This window comes from Polypterus senegalus, chromosome 2 (genome assembly GCF_016835505.1).
Source record: "Polypterus senegalus isolate Bchr_013 chromosome 2, ASM1683550v1, whole genome shotgun sequence".
NCBI classification, from domain to species: Eukaryota; Metazoa; Chordata; class Cladistia; order Polypteriformes; family Polypteridae; genus Polypterus; species Polypterus senegalus.
Window position 1 is genome coordinate 178,649,128 of NC_053155.1, and position 12,918 is coordinate 178,662,045.

General features: G+C 37.3%; 1 protein-coding gene across 1 annotated transcript in view; it reads left to right on the top strand.

The window, feature by feature from the left end:
- The first annotated feature begins 664 nt into the window (after window positions 1-664).
- Window positions 665-12,918, top strand: part of zgc:152951 (uncharacterized protein LOC569013 homolog) — a 36,112-nt gene continuing 23,858 nt past the window's right edge. The window contains exons 1-3 of the mRNA XM_039744976.1: window positions 665-868; window positions 1,252-1,381; window positions 8,734-8,845. Of these exons, the coding sequence (XP_039600910.1) occupies window positions 8,767-8,845 (79 nt within the window). The 5' untranslated portion in view covers window positions 665-868; window positions 1,252-1,381; window positions 8,734-8,766. The remainder of the gene's footprint in view (window positions 869-1,251; window positions 1,382-8,733; window positions 8,846-12,918) is intronic.

Here is a 12,918-nt window from a genome sequence, read left to right on the forward strand (position 1 = left end):
AGCACTAAAGAAAGTCCAGAGAGAAGCGACCAGGCTGATTGCTGGACTGAGAGGTATCCATAAGGAGAATCTGAAGAAACTGAACGCTTTCAGATTAAGCATGCAAAAATTAAGAGGGGGCACGATTTAAGTGTTTAAAATAATGAAAGGAATTAGTACAGTAGATGCCAGTTGTAACTTTAAAATGAACTGTAACAAAAACATGGGACACGGTTGGAAACTTGCTATTGGCAGATTTCATACAAATGTTAGAAACTTTTTCTTCATGCGAAGGACCACAGGAATAAATTAACAAATAATTGGCACAGTTGTTCTGATGTTTTAATATTCGAAAGCGGTACAGTGCAGGAACATTTAATCAATAATGTGGTGTAAATCCGTAATTTTCCCTGTTTTGACATCGTGTTATGTATTCGTTCGGTTTGAGAAGTAGCTGCCTTGAGCATAAGCGCTGGTATATATGAGAGATATTTGTCACTCACTTCAAGAGAGCGTTATCAATCGGATGCGAGAAGAGGGGAATCCTCAATCGCCGTTGTCTGTTTTCCTTCTCTATCTGCAGCTCTTCTTCTGTCGGTTTTGACCGTGTAGCGTTTGAACACTACGTTCACCGGGACCCAGGAGCTCATTCGCTCTGCGTTGCGGGACTTGGCACAAACTGAGCTCTGCACTGCGGACATGCGAGTAGCCCACTCTGCTGTCAGTGTTTTTTCACTGTTGTTGATCACTGTAGCAGAGATGGTTTACTCAGAGCGGCTCAGGGCCATTCGCTCTAGTTGTAAACTTGGTAACAGCTTAGACAATACATTAAATATATTGCCATCAAGGGAACTGGATTTGCTGACCTGGACTTACATAGCAATGCAAGGTAACTTGCCGACAGTATTCATCCATGTCCGCTCAATTGTGGACGATTATGATACTCGGGGAGCCAACGTGACGATTTTAATCCTCTATAGCGCATCATGGATGTACTTTTGTGTAACGTTCTTATTATGTTAGAACTATAAGCATCGAAGACCTATCCTGCAACACTGCCTCAGCGGCCAATCCTCGTAGGGGATTGCAGACGCAACTAAACACATGGACTTGTCCAGTTCTGCAGGCGGGTGGGGGTGGGGGCGTATGGTGTTAGGGTTTCGTTTTAGTTATTCATTGTCTGTAACGGGATATCCAGAGTCATTCCCGTCCAAACAATGAGCTGCACCAGCTGCCTGCTCAGGTTTCTTCACTGATTTTTTTGCATTCTAGATTAAAAGTTAAATGTGAATGGGATCGGGAAAGAATAAGAGTGAGAGTGGGAAAGAGCTGAAGCAGAAGAAGCGCGCTAAAAGACGGTCAGCTGCAGACTTGAGAGGAGAGCACAGTCCGGCATGGACAGGTGAGGAAGCTCGTCTTTATAAGAAACTGTCAGTGCAGTTATTTTAAAGCTAGAATCGCTGCATCACCTTGAAATGTGTGGAATGAAGCCCTTTAAAAATCATGCCTGCTGCAGTTTAATTGGTTTTATTTCCATTTTAGACTTGCAAGGTGTGTAACCTCATTTTTGGTTTACAGAAAGAAAAGAGCAAGAAATGAAGAAATTAGAAACAGTCAAATCCGTTTACATTTCCAGAATCCTAAAACACGTAAAAATAATTTGTTTTCTTCGTTCTTCAATCAATAGCACTGTTTCTTTAAAATAAACCTGCAATGACTACGACTCCCAGCAGATATGCAAAGGATTTACCAAAAGTGTATGATGGACTGGAAACTCGTCCCAAAACGGTTCTTTACTTGTGCTTCACATACTCTGGCATCACCCACTCACGACCATTCATTAATAAGCATGAGGTTATTTTAAAAAAGATTTGCAGTAAAGTATTTTTTTGTACTCCATAACGTACAAATTGTTCGTTCTAGGTGACCTAAATGGCACTGTTGTTGGAAAGGTGGAGCAGTGCGTTGGAAAAAGAAATGTTCCAATTATCCAGTTTATAAATCATAGAAAAATACAAGCGGTGAAGATAAAGTAGTCGGCGCGGAATTTTAAAAGGTTTTATGCAAGAAGACAGAACATTTGTTCAGACACAGAGGTATACTTTGTATGTGCCTATACATTTCGTCATGAAATTAAAGGTGTCACAAAAAGTTTAGTACACTATAATAAAAATGACCTAAGGAAAAGTGAAGCTGAACAATATACAAGGTATCTATACCGACACACATTTTTTAACAAAGATAATGCGTTTCGTTTTTTGTTTTTTGTTTTTTTGCTTCTTTTTTGTAAGCCTTTTGTGTGCTTGAGTGGGGTGTTTGCTGTTATACTGTTTCTTGTGCTTCTGTAAAATGAATAAAGTATCTATCTATCTATCTATCTATCTATCTATCTATCTATCTATCTATCTATCTATCTATCTATCTATCTATCTATCTATCTATCTATCTATCTATCCATGCTGTATGCACTTTCCTAAAAACTGAGATCTAGCTACACCACTAGCTATACGCATGTGATGACAAGATATGATCTTTTTGAAGATGGCAAATTCCGAATCCAGGTCATTGAGGGCTGTAGGTTTTTTTTTTTTGTGTGCCCATGTTTTCTTAATTAAAAATCAATTCTGTTTATGGAATATCCAGATTAATTAGATATTCACCCTCTTGCACCCATTTTCATTACGTCTCAAAGGTTTCTTCCAGTGTATATCTTACTTTTGAGTAAGCAGACCTGAGAAGGCAAGAACCTCTTAGTCTCAAATTCCCCTAACCCCCCCCAACCCCCCTTTCCCGTCCCCTGTTTTCTGTGTTTATTAAAAGGCCCTGTAAAATGAGTGGGACCAGCATGGACTGGTTAACTGTTTCCTGCTTTGTGTCCAATGCTACTGTAATAGGCTCGGTTCCCCTTAATTAGACTTAGCATGTTTACATCCTATATGTACATAAGGATGAACACACAGACAAATGGGACCAGCTGTTCTTTGTGTCTCAGGTTAAAATGAGTGCATGAGTCAGACAGTTCTATATTCCAACATACACACAGTTAAAAATACACTCAGCTGGGTCTCATATAAATTGTCATCCAAGATATTAATGTATTTTATTTATAATGTGATTTAATACAATATTTTAAGTCTACAATTTCTATATGTATTTCTTATTGTATTGTTAGCATACAGTGAATTTTCATTTAATGTGTAAACAGTAAAGGAAACATAGCTTTGATAAAAACCTGGTTAACAACTAGCAATAAAATCTTTTTCTATATTGTAATTTAACCCAGACTCTTAAATTATTTGCCACGAAGAAATGCATCCTGGATACCATGGCAGTGCTGCGGTCATCATTGCTGACTCACAGAGCGTCATTACCTTTAGGCCTGGTTATTGTCAATGTGGACTTGATTTGTTCTCCCCTTGTCTGTGTGGAGTTTTCCTCTGGTTACTCTGATATTTTTCCTCATCCATCATTACAGATGTATAGGTTAGGTTGATTGGCGATACCAGATTAACGTTGTGTGACTCCAGGGCTGTTTCCTACCTCAGGCCCAGTTCTGCAAAAAAGAAAAATTGTACAGTGTGTCTTATTTGACTAACTTGGTTTGCAATAACACTTAATGTGAATTCCATGTTTAAATATTATGATTTCAATAGTCTACATATCTCTCTACTATATAAAAAAATCATGAGATGAAACAAGACTTTTTCAGAGAGATAATTTCATGTTCCACGAGATAAGACTTCGTGCCAAGAGACTTAACTATGCCCGGGGCTGGAAATAAAAGACAAAGAGTAAATGACAAAGTAGAATGTTGTAAAGAGGTTCAGGAATGTTGGTGCGATATACATGCACAGCAGGTTAGAGATAATGAAAGTATGAAAATTCAAAAGTCTCAAAAAAATGATAGTAAAGATCGCATTAGCGTAAACAAACAGAAATTATTACTTGGTGAAATAACAGAACAGCGAAAAGAGATCAAATATATGGACAGAGGTAATCTGACAGAAGTTTGTAGATATTGTTCGGATTTAAACTAAGTCAGAGACTTGTAGATCGTTTAATTCATTTTGCCATCAGGGAAAAGTAGTGTTTCTTACCATTGAAGGGGTGTATTCACGAGAATTAAAAGATTTGTTGTTTGGTGAAAGTGAAATCCACATACGCAAGCTGCAGAGATGCAAAGTGGCTGGCGTGTAGTGCAGGCTGGGGGGTTGGCAAGCGAAGCAAGCAGGGAGCAAAGACCCCTAGTCAAACTATAAAATACTGAATGTGCACTCTTCCCTTTTGAATACACACAGCACACACACCAGCAACTAAAATATTTTGAAGATAAAATAATGCTTCATCTTGACATGTGTGTAATGTATACACCTAACCTGTTTTCTCATCCGGTATTTGTGTGTTTTTCATAAAAGCAAGGCATAAGCACCAAATCAGTCAGTAATTGTAGAAGATTATTTTAACTTCAGTATTAATTGTAGAAGTTTATTTTAATTAGAGTAAATTTGAATGCATGCAGTTTATAATCACACTTCATGTTCATAAAGAAATGCAGTCCACTTCAGTTATTATTGACCCATCCCTCTGACATTGCTGGAGGCAGAAAGGACTTTTCTTGATACTATGACTATGACTAAATTGGCCCCATAGTATGTGTAGGCGTGTGTTCGCTTTGCAATGGACTGCCACCCTGTCTAGAGAATATTTTTTCCTTTCACCCAATGCTTGTTGAGATTGGCTTCTGCTGCTCTGTGACTCAGCCATGAATAAGAGGGTTAAGAAGATGGATGGATGTCTATAAAGTCTGTTCAGTTTTTGTCATTTGATTGCGTGCTGCAAGAATGCTGAATATTCTCTCTCACTAAAGCAAGGGCATGTATTATTAATGCAGTGGCAGCAGACAGTGTTTTTGCAAAATAATGAAATACGCTTCTTTATAGTGAAAGAATATAAGTGATTGTGTGACTTTTTTTTAGTTATAATTGTCTAATTGTCCACAGAACAGGGACATCCATGTACATATGGGCATCCACGTTCAGTTTCCAAAGTGAATCTACAGCCCTGAAAGGTTGCTATGGAGGAAGACAAGCAGTGAAGTGAAGCACACTTCCAATCTCCTTTAAAATGGTCAAATCTATGCTTTTTTCCATCTTAAAATGACATGGATATAATATTTTGTAATATGTGCGTAATTGTAAGATGTAAATAAATACTCATTAATATTTTTGGCTTAAACTGATGTATTCAGTAAGTTTTAAGGTTTTTTTTACAGTATGGTACTGTGGTATCCTTAAACCTCATCGTAAACTGCAAAAGTGGGCTTATTATTATTATTATTATTATTATTATTATTATTATTATTATTATATCTTCCACATTAGAATGCAATTTAATGTGGCAAATCAATATTCCATGATTGTGAAGAAATAACTTTGATTTGAAAAATACCAAACTTATCCTTTAATGGCCTCTGTACATTGTCTGGATATACATGTAAATAACAATTTAGATTTCCCTAATGCTTTAATTATCTTCACTATAATGTTATTGAGGATTTTGATATCTTGAAAGTAGTGATATCCTTGAATATTATGTTCCTTTTTTAAAATTAAAAGAATTATTATTTATATACTGATGATTCTGTTTGTAATTCTTAGATATATGCATGAGTGTTTTGTTTTTTTTTTTTTTTTCAAAAATTAGTGATGAAGCACTGGTATAGTTAGGAATAATTAAAGTAGTATAATATTCTTACTGCTACATTTGAGGAAAGATACAATGTCACTTTTTTGTTTAGTACATGAATTGGCAGAGCTTTTATTATTACTTGCTGGGAGAGTATGAGTTGCCAGCATTACAAGGAAGTCCTTAACAGCTCAACGCACCCCAGCCCACAGGAGATTCTGCATGTATACCCTTCAGTGTCGGCAGTGGGCAATGGGTAAATTCGTCTACAAGGCTACATGGTATTCCCTGAGTGAGGCTAGTAGATTATTGATGAAGTAATAATAAATGCATATTACATCATGTTAGCACAAGGTTTCAAACAAGATTAGAAAATAAATGTACAAACAGATCAAAGAGAATTGTTACACAATGTCACCAGTTTTACTTAAACATATACAGAAAGGCTCCTGCTGCACACACACACACACACACATAATGAATGCTTGGTTAAGATTGGCTAAAATCCTACAATCTTTCGTACTTCCTAGAAAATATAGATCATCTCAAATTATATGTGTACTAGATTTAAAGAAAAAAACTAAATGCTTCTAAAACATTATTTAACTTCTAAAAGTAAATATTGGATTTTTTTTACTCATACATTTGGTTTTATGGCTCGATCATCAGGGTGGCACGGTGGCGCAGTGCAGTTAGGAGACCTGGGTTCGCTTCCCGGGTCCTCCCTGGAGTTTGCATGTTCTCCCTGTGTCTGCGTGGGTTTCCTCCGGGCACTCCGGTTTCCTCCCTCAGTCCAAAGACATGCCGGTTAGGTGGATTGGCGATTCTAAATTGGCCCTAGTGTGTGCTTGGTGTTTGTGTGTGTCCTGCGGTGGGTTGGCACCCTGCCCAGGATTGGTTCCTGCCTTGTGCCCTGTGTTGGCTGGGATTGGCTCCAGCAGACCCCCGTGACCCTGTGTTCAGATTCAGCGGGTTGGAAAATGGATGGATGGATGATCATCATATTGTGCCTACTAATTGTGTTTTTGAAAAATATGCATTTAAGCAAATTTCTGAAGAAAAGAATACTTTTAAATAAAAACAAATAGGCAGACTTGAAAGTTTTAGCATGATGACAGCAGTAATAAAACATATACTTAAGCTCTTTACCTCTTACTGCACTAAAATTGCACTCTGGCTCTGTTTCATACACACACATAAAATACGTTATTCTAATGATATTTAACATGTTTATATCTACATTTTCTGACTTTTAAAATATTTAGGATGAACTGCTGTCATGTCCTGGCCAGGTTCCTACCTTGTGTGTAAAAATGCTGGCCTCTGACATCTTGTGCCTCTGAATTGAGTTAATTGGGTTTGGTAAAGATGTAACAAAATGATTATCTCAGACTTGAGCACATTTGGACTTTGGTTCCCACTTTGAGTTGTCAGAGTGTACTCCCTCTGCACCTTATACTCATATTTCTTTTGTTCTGTTTTTCCTATTTGGAAAAATGCTGAGCTCAGCCTAAGCTTTTCATGATTGATGGAACCCCATGTCAAGCAATTCTTTCTCCTGGTTTATTATTAGTTTATCTGTTGATATCAAATTTATGTTTTTTCACCAGCCATGACATACTGTATGTCAACTTCATGTATGAAGAAATTATGGATGACTATTTAGCATCCAATGCAATTACACTCAATCAAGTGTGCCCATTTATGGAACCTCGCAATGAAATGTGAGAAGTGAACATGACTGCGTGATGAGAAAAATGACAGTGTCCTAAAATGGATGTCATTCTGTAAGAAAGTCTGACTTTTCAAAGGGGACTAAAATGTGCATTGACTACACCTGGATCTGTGAAATAGCTAAGAACAGAAGATCAATCTTGACCGAGGTTAAAGATGGCAGAATATATCTTCATTAGACTAGGATCAATTAAGTTACCTTTACTTCCTTTTTCTGAACCTGACTTGTGCATTGGTGTACCCATCATCCAAAGCTCCACACCACTGCATACAAGTCAGCAACCAGAATTTGAAAGGACAACAGACTGACACATAGCATACTTATGTACACAACCTCACAGTGCTGCTTTAAGTCTGGCAAATCAACATAATCTTTCCAGCTTTGGGATGTGGAAGGAAATCCATAGAGATAGTGAGTAAGAAGAGCAGTGGACCTACTGTATAACGCATAGAACAACCTTGTTGTCCAGAAAATAATCATAAAGTTCTAATCTCACCTGATTATATTAAACTTTCTGCTGATCTGCCCTCATTAAGGTGGCAAAATGAAAGCAGGAATAAGTTATGTAAATAAATAACAAATTCCATTAATAGCTATAAAGAGAGCATGCTGGCATCCCAGTATCTGAATTTGAGACCCTTGTCATCACACTAGCTACTTGCCTCTTTGTGTCAGTCAGGGGGATCAGATGAGATTAGCTCTTCCTTTATCAGCATTGTTGGTTTTTTTCTATCATTCTTTGAAACTTTGAATTTTCTTTTTTAGTTTATAGTGTTGTTTGTATACGCCATCTGCTGGAAGGTAAAATGCAATGCATTTATTAGTACTAGTGACAAACTCCTTGGAATGGATGAGTCTAGAATAACTTCCCTCGGGTAATCGTGTGGCGGGTGACTTTGTAGATATTGCAGACTGCAGCTCCACTCCTGTAGAATTCATTTAAACTAGCTAATGTTTCTGCATTTAGCTATAAGCAGTAGACCAGCAGTTCATGGTTTATTTGAGATTGGGCCTGCTGGTATTTTATATTGCATTATTGACAAAGCTTCCAAAGACAAATATAATGGATTAGAAGAATATACAAATAGAAGATAAACCACAAACAATGATTAGGAGTGCTAATTCTCCTTTTTTTTAAAACAGAACTTGTTTGTCTATTTCTTTTTGTGAAGAATACATTTGATATTTTGGTTTTCATATTAAACAACTCTCCTTTAAGGTCATAACAGACAAGTTCAATTTCCCCTATCCACATTTCCAGAATTTTCATGTTTTTTGGATTTTCACTGCATAGATTTTCTTAACAGAACACTGTTCCTTGTGTTCTTTATCAGATCACAGTAGTAATGAACTCCAGAGCCTTATAGATGAAGCACAAGAAGAGCACAGAAAACATGAAAGTCAAGGAACAGACTGATGGGAAGGAAGTAACATCCACTAAAGAAGGTGTGTACAAAGCTAGCTTTTTTTTCTGCAGCTATTCCACAGCATTTTAGCCACATATGAAATTGTGGGACATTGATTTATGACAAGGGTTATTGTTTTAATGTCACAATGAAATCATTTTGTTTTGTTTATAAATATTTTCAGATTTGCATTAATTTGAGTAATTTGGAAGAATTCACAGAGTGCAGTCTTCAGAATAAGATGGTCAGTTTGTAGTACTAATAGATGCTTACTGTATGTGTCATTTTCATGCCAATGATCGTAAGTCATGCATGAGTAAATCATCAGAGCATAATGAGAGGGTTTCATGGGTGATCTGTAGAAATAGTCAGAAGCAGGCAAAAATTATCAAAACCAAAATTGGTAATCAGAAAACAAATGTTTAAGTGAGTAAGATGTCAAAAGCAAAACAAACCCTAACAGCAAATACAATTGCTTAAAAATCCAACTTTCTTGTACTGATGACAAACAACAAATTCTATTTACTTTGATCATGTCACCACTATTGATACTAATCGATCAGCATCTCAGTCTTTTAAAGACATAATGTCACATGCATGCCTATACATGCATCACAAAAAGTAACCTAATAACATGTGGTGTTGCAACAAGAGAAACACAAAATGATACTGGTTACAATGGTAATAGACAAAACCAAAATGGTAAAATTATTTAAGGCCTGATGAGATCTCTAAAAAAAAAATCTAATGTGGTCCTTATAGAATATGTTAAGTTCCCTAAGGCTGTCACCTAGAATTCTCAGCCACTTTCTGTGATCACTACCTTTCAATTCAATGGTTTCTGTTTTGCTCCTAAACCTCACATTTCCTTTTATTATCTCTTAATGAACTCTTCTGTAAATCCTCTTAGGTATTAAGATAACATGTTATATTATTATATCTGCCTGGCAGCCTAATACGGGCCAGAAGAGTTGTAAAATATTGAACAGATTATTCATCATTCATTTGAAGTTAAAACAACACTCGTAAAAGTATTTAAGTGCCCTTAAATAGCTAAGAAGTCAAATCATTGAGTCTCACATTTTGGGACAAAGTTTCATTTGGTAGTGGGTTCTACAAATTAGGCATTTCCTCACTTCCCTTCTGGCATTGGCTTGTATCTGCCTCAATAGAGACACTGTTGATCTCAAAGTTACCTGGTGAATTATGTGTCATTATAGATTATAAATCAATTTAATGTTACTTTTCAAAGGATTAGTCTGTGTATTTTTCAGACTGTTGCCTTTCATCATTTGTAAGCTATCTGCAGGTGGCAAATAGGGAAGATTTCTTAAGCCACTTCTTTAGGCACTGTTGTGTTCTCGAAGATTTTGAGTTCTAAAGCATAAAAAGTTGTGATTGCCAGGACATTCACAAACCTTACACAGAACTTACGTTGTGTTAGTTTTCATGGTCCAATTTCCCTGCCTTCTTGAAGATGTTAATAGAGATTATTATTTCTGAGGTTTCTATCTTGTTTAAGATCTTCCTAGTGATCTTTTGAAACCTGTGTGCAATTTCCTTATCACTGACCTTAGATGTCACTTCAGGGATGCTGGACCTTCATTTTTGCGATAGTTCACAAAGCAGTATTTTCTGGATAAAGAATTGTGTGATCTGTCACTACAAATGCATGGTTCAGATCTAATGATCCCTCTAACACCCTAGCCTAAACCTGCCCTAGACAGAGCATAGCCAAGAACTATCAACTACTCTTAAATCCTGTCTAAATGAATATGGTTCATGAGTCTGATCCTCTTCCACCAGTAAATTTATAAAAACCACAATGCCAAATCTGGATTTTTAAATATATTATCATAAACCAAGACTATTATTGTCTTACATAAACTTATAACATACACATACATACATGAAAAAATGTATAACTGTATAACAATAACAAAGTCTGAAACTATGGTAATGTCTTGTGCAGTTTACATGAAATGACAACACCACCTCATTAAAGAGAGACAGAGAGTGAGAGAGAGAGGTTAGGAGAACACACTGATACAGCGTATTGCCACACCCACCACATGAGGACATGAGTGCAGCCATGCAACGGGTGACACCTCAGCAGACCACACTAGTTTAGATGGAATGGAACAGTGTGAGGTTTTTTATGGTGGCTGGAGTGCCAATTCTGCCACCAGACCCCAGGTTTTTTTCCCTGCAGGTTGGAAGGCCTACATGCAGGACTGGATGCAGATTAACGTCATACCCAGGATGGAGCAATTGCAGGTTAAGGCCCTTGCTCAAAGGCCCAATGAATTAAAGTCACTTTGGTGTTTTACAGGATTTGAACCGGCAACCTTCCGATTGCCTCATTAAAAAGAAGCTCAGGCAATTTGCTGCACTTACTCTGATGGCCACCCTCCAGTGAGCTATTGAAGTATTTCTATTACGAGTTGCCTTCCACATCATCTGCTGGTTGAGTTTACTGTGAAACACTGGAGGTGTGTCTCTTCTATGTGACACAGATAAGGAAATCTTCATTAATATCTAGTTATTCTAGCACAGGTAAAGACTACAGACCAATAGCTCCCGATGACAGTCCCATTCCATAATCCACCATCAAAACAGGTGCTGTGTAATCATTGTGGTGCAGTGGTCTGTCCTCAAAACAAGCTCCTATTGTATCCCAAGAGCCAATTCCTTTTTTAGCATTTCTGTTACAGAGAACCGCTTAAAATCATTGTGACCGTTAGTTGGGTTAAATGGGTATCTATCCATATAAGTCTATTGCTAGACTATACATTAAGAACATTTACATTGAATGAAGACACAGTCAGTAAACACTGTTATACAGTAGCTGCTCAAAGTATTACTTTCAATTTTGCAAGTTAGCAAAATGATCTTTTAGGTGGGCTTCATTTTTAGATCGGAAGGATGTGAGGCATTTGAGTTCAGTCCTAATAATCTCCTTTGATTTCTACTCTACACATCATGTTATATAACCTAGTATTCTGTGAGCCTTCTTAATGGCTTCTGAACAGTGCCTTGAGGTTGATAGTGACAAGTCCACTATGGCCTCCCGGGTCCTTTTCATAATTGGTAGTTTCAAGTTTCAGACCTCCCATCATGTATCCAGATCTAACATTTTTACTTCCTATGCGTAATACCATACATTTATTTACATTAAATTTCATTTGCTAAAAGTCTGCCTAAGCTGGGTTAGGCTAGCCGCGTCCCTCTGTAATATGTAGCAGTTGCCACCTAAGTGTTGTCTTTGGTGTTGTTGTCTCCCATTATTGTTTGTCTATTTGATTGACTGTGTTGACTTGCCCCAAAGTGGAGGTAAGATGTACACCTTTAAGGGAGACGAGGTACTGTGGGCTGGCAAGCAGGAGGAGTAGGATGTTGTTTAAAAGAGACAGGACGTTCCTAGCAGAAGAGGGACTTTCAGGTCCACCAAACTTTATTCATTGTGGGAAGAGATACTTGTTTTGTTAGGAGAAGAATATAGTATATACCAGGAGAGAAACCTGTTTGGCAGCATCCAGAGAAATATCTGTCGAGGTGTGCAAGTGTGGAAGAGCCAGTAGGAAAAACATATTTTTCATCTGGGAAGCTTCCCCGTCTTCTATATGGCACTGAACCGAGATTCATCTGTCTTCAGATTGAACTTGCATATCATCAGGGTTAATATCTGTTGGACCTCTGTCATCAGTGTTTGTTGTTTTATGTTGTTTTAGTGTTTGTGAATTGTGCATACATGTGTTGTTCTTGTATTCCGTGATTTAATTTCAACAAAATATATCTAATGTTACAACATGTAAGTACCATGTCTAAGTGTTGTATCTTGTTATTGTCTGGAAAAAGAGGAACCAGGGTAGCGATTTGTAAGGCCCCATTAGGAAACCTTATCTGGCCAATTGCACAGGAGATTGAGGGGATCGGTAAAAAAGATTCAACAAATTCTAGATTATCTGCCAATCCACGTAGCATGGTATCATCTGCAAACTTAACCAGCTTGTTGTTTATATTCCAATCCAGATCATTTATGTATATTAAAAATAGTAACAACCCTAGCACTGACTCCTGAGGGACACCAATCTTAACATTACCCAATTCTGA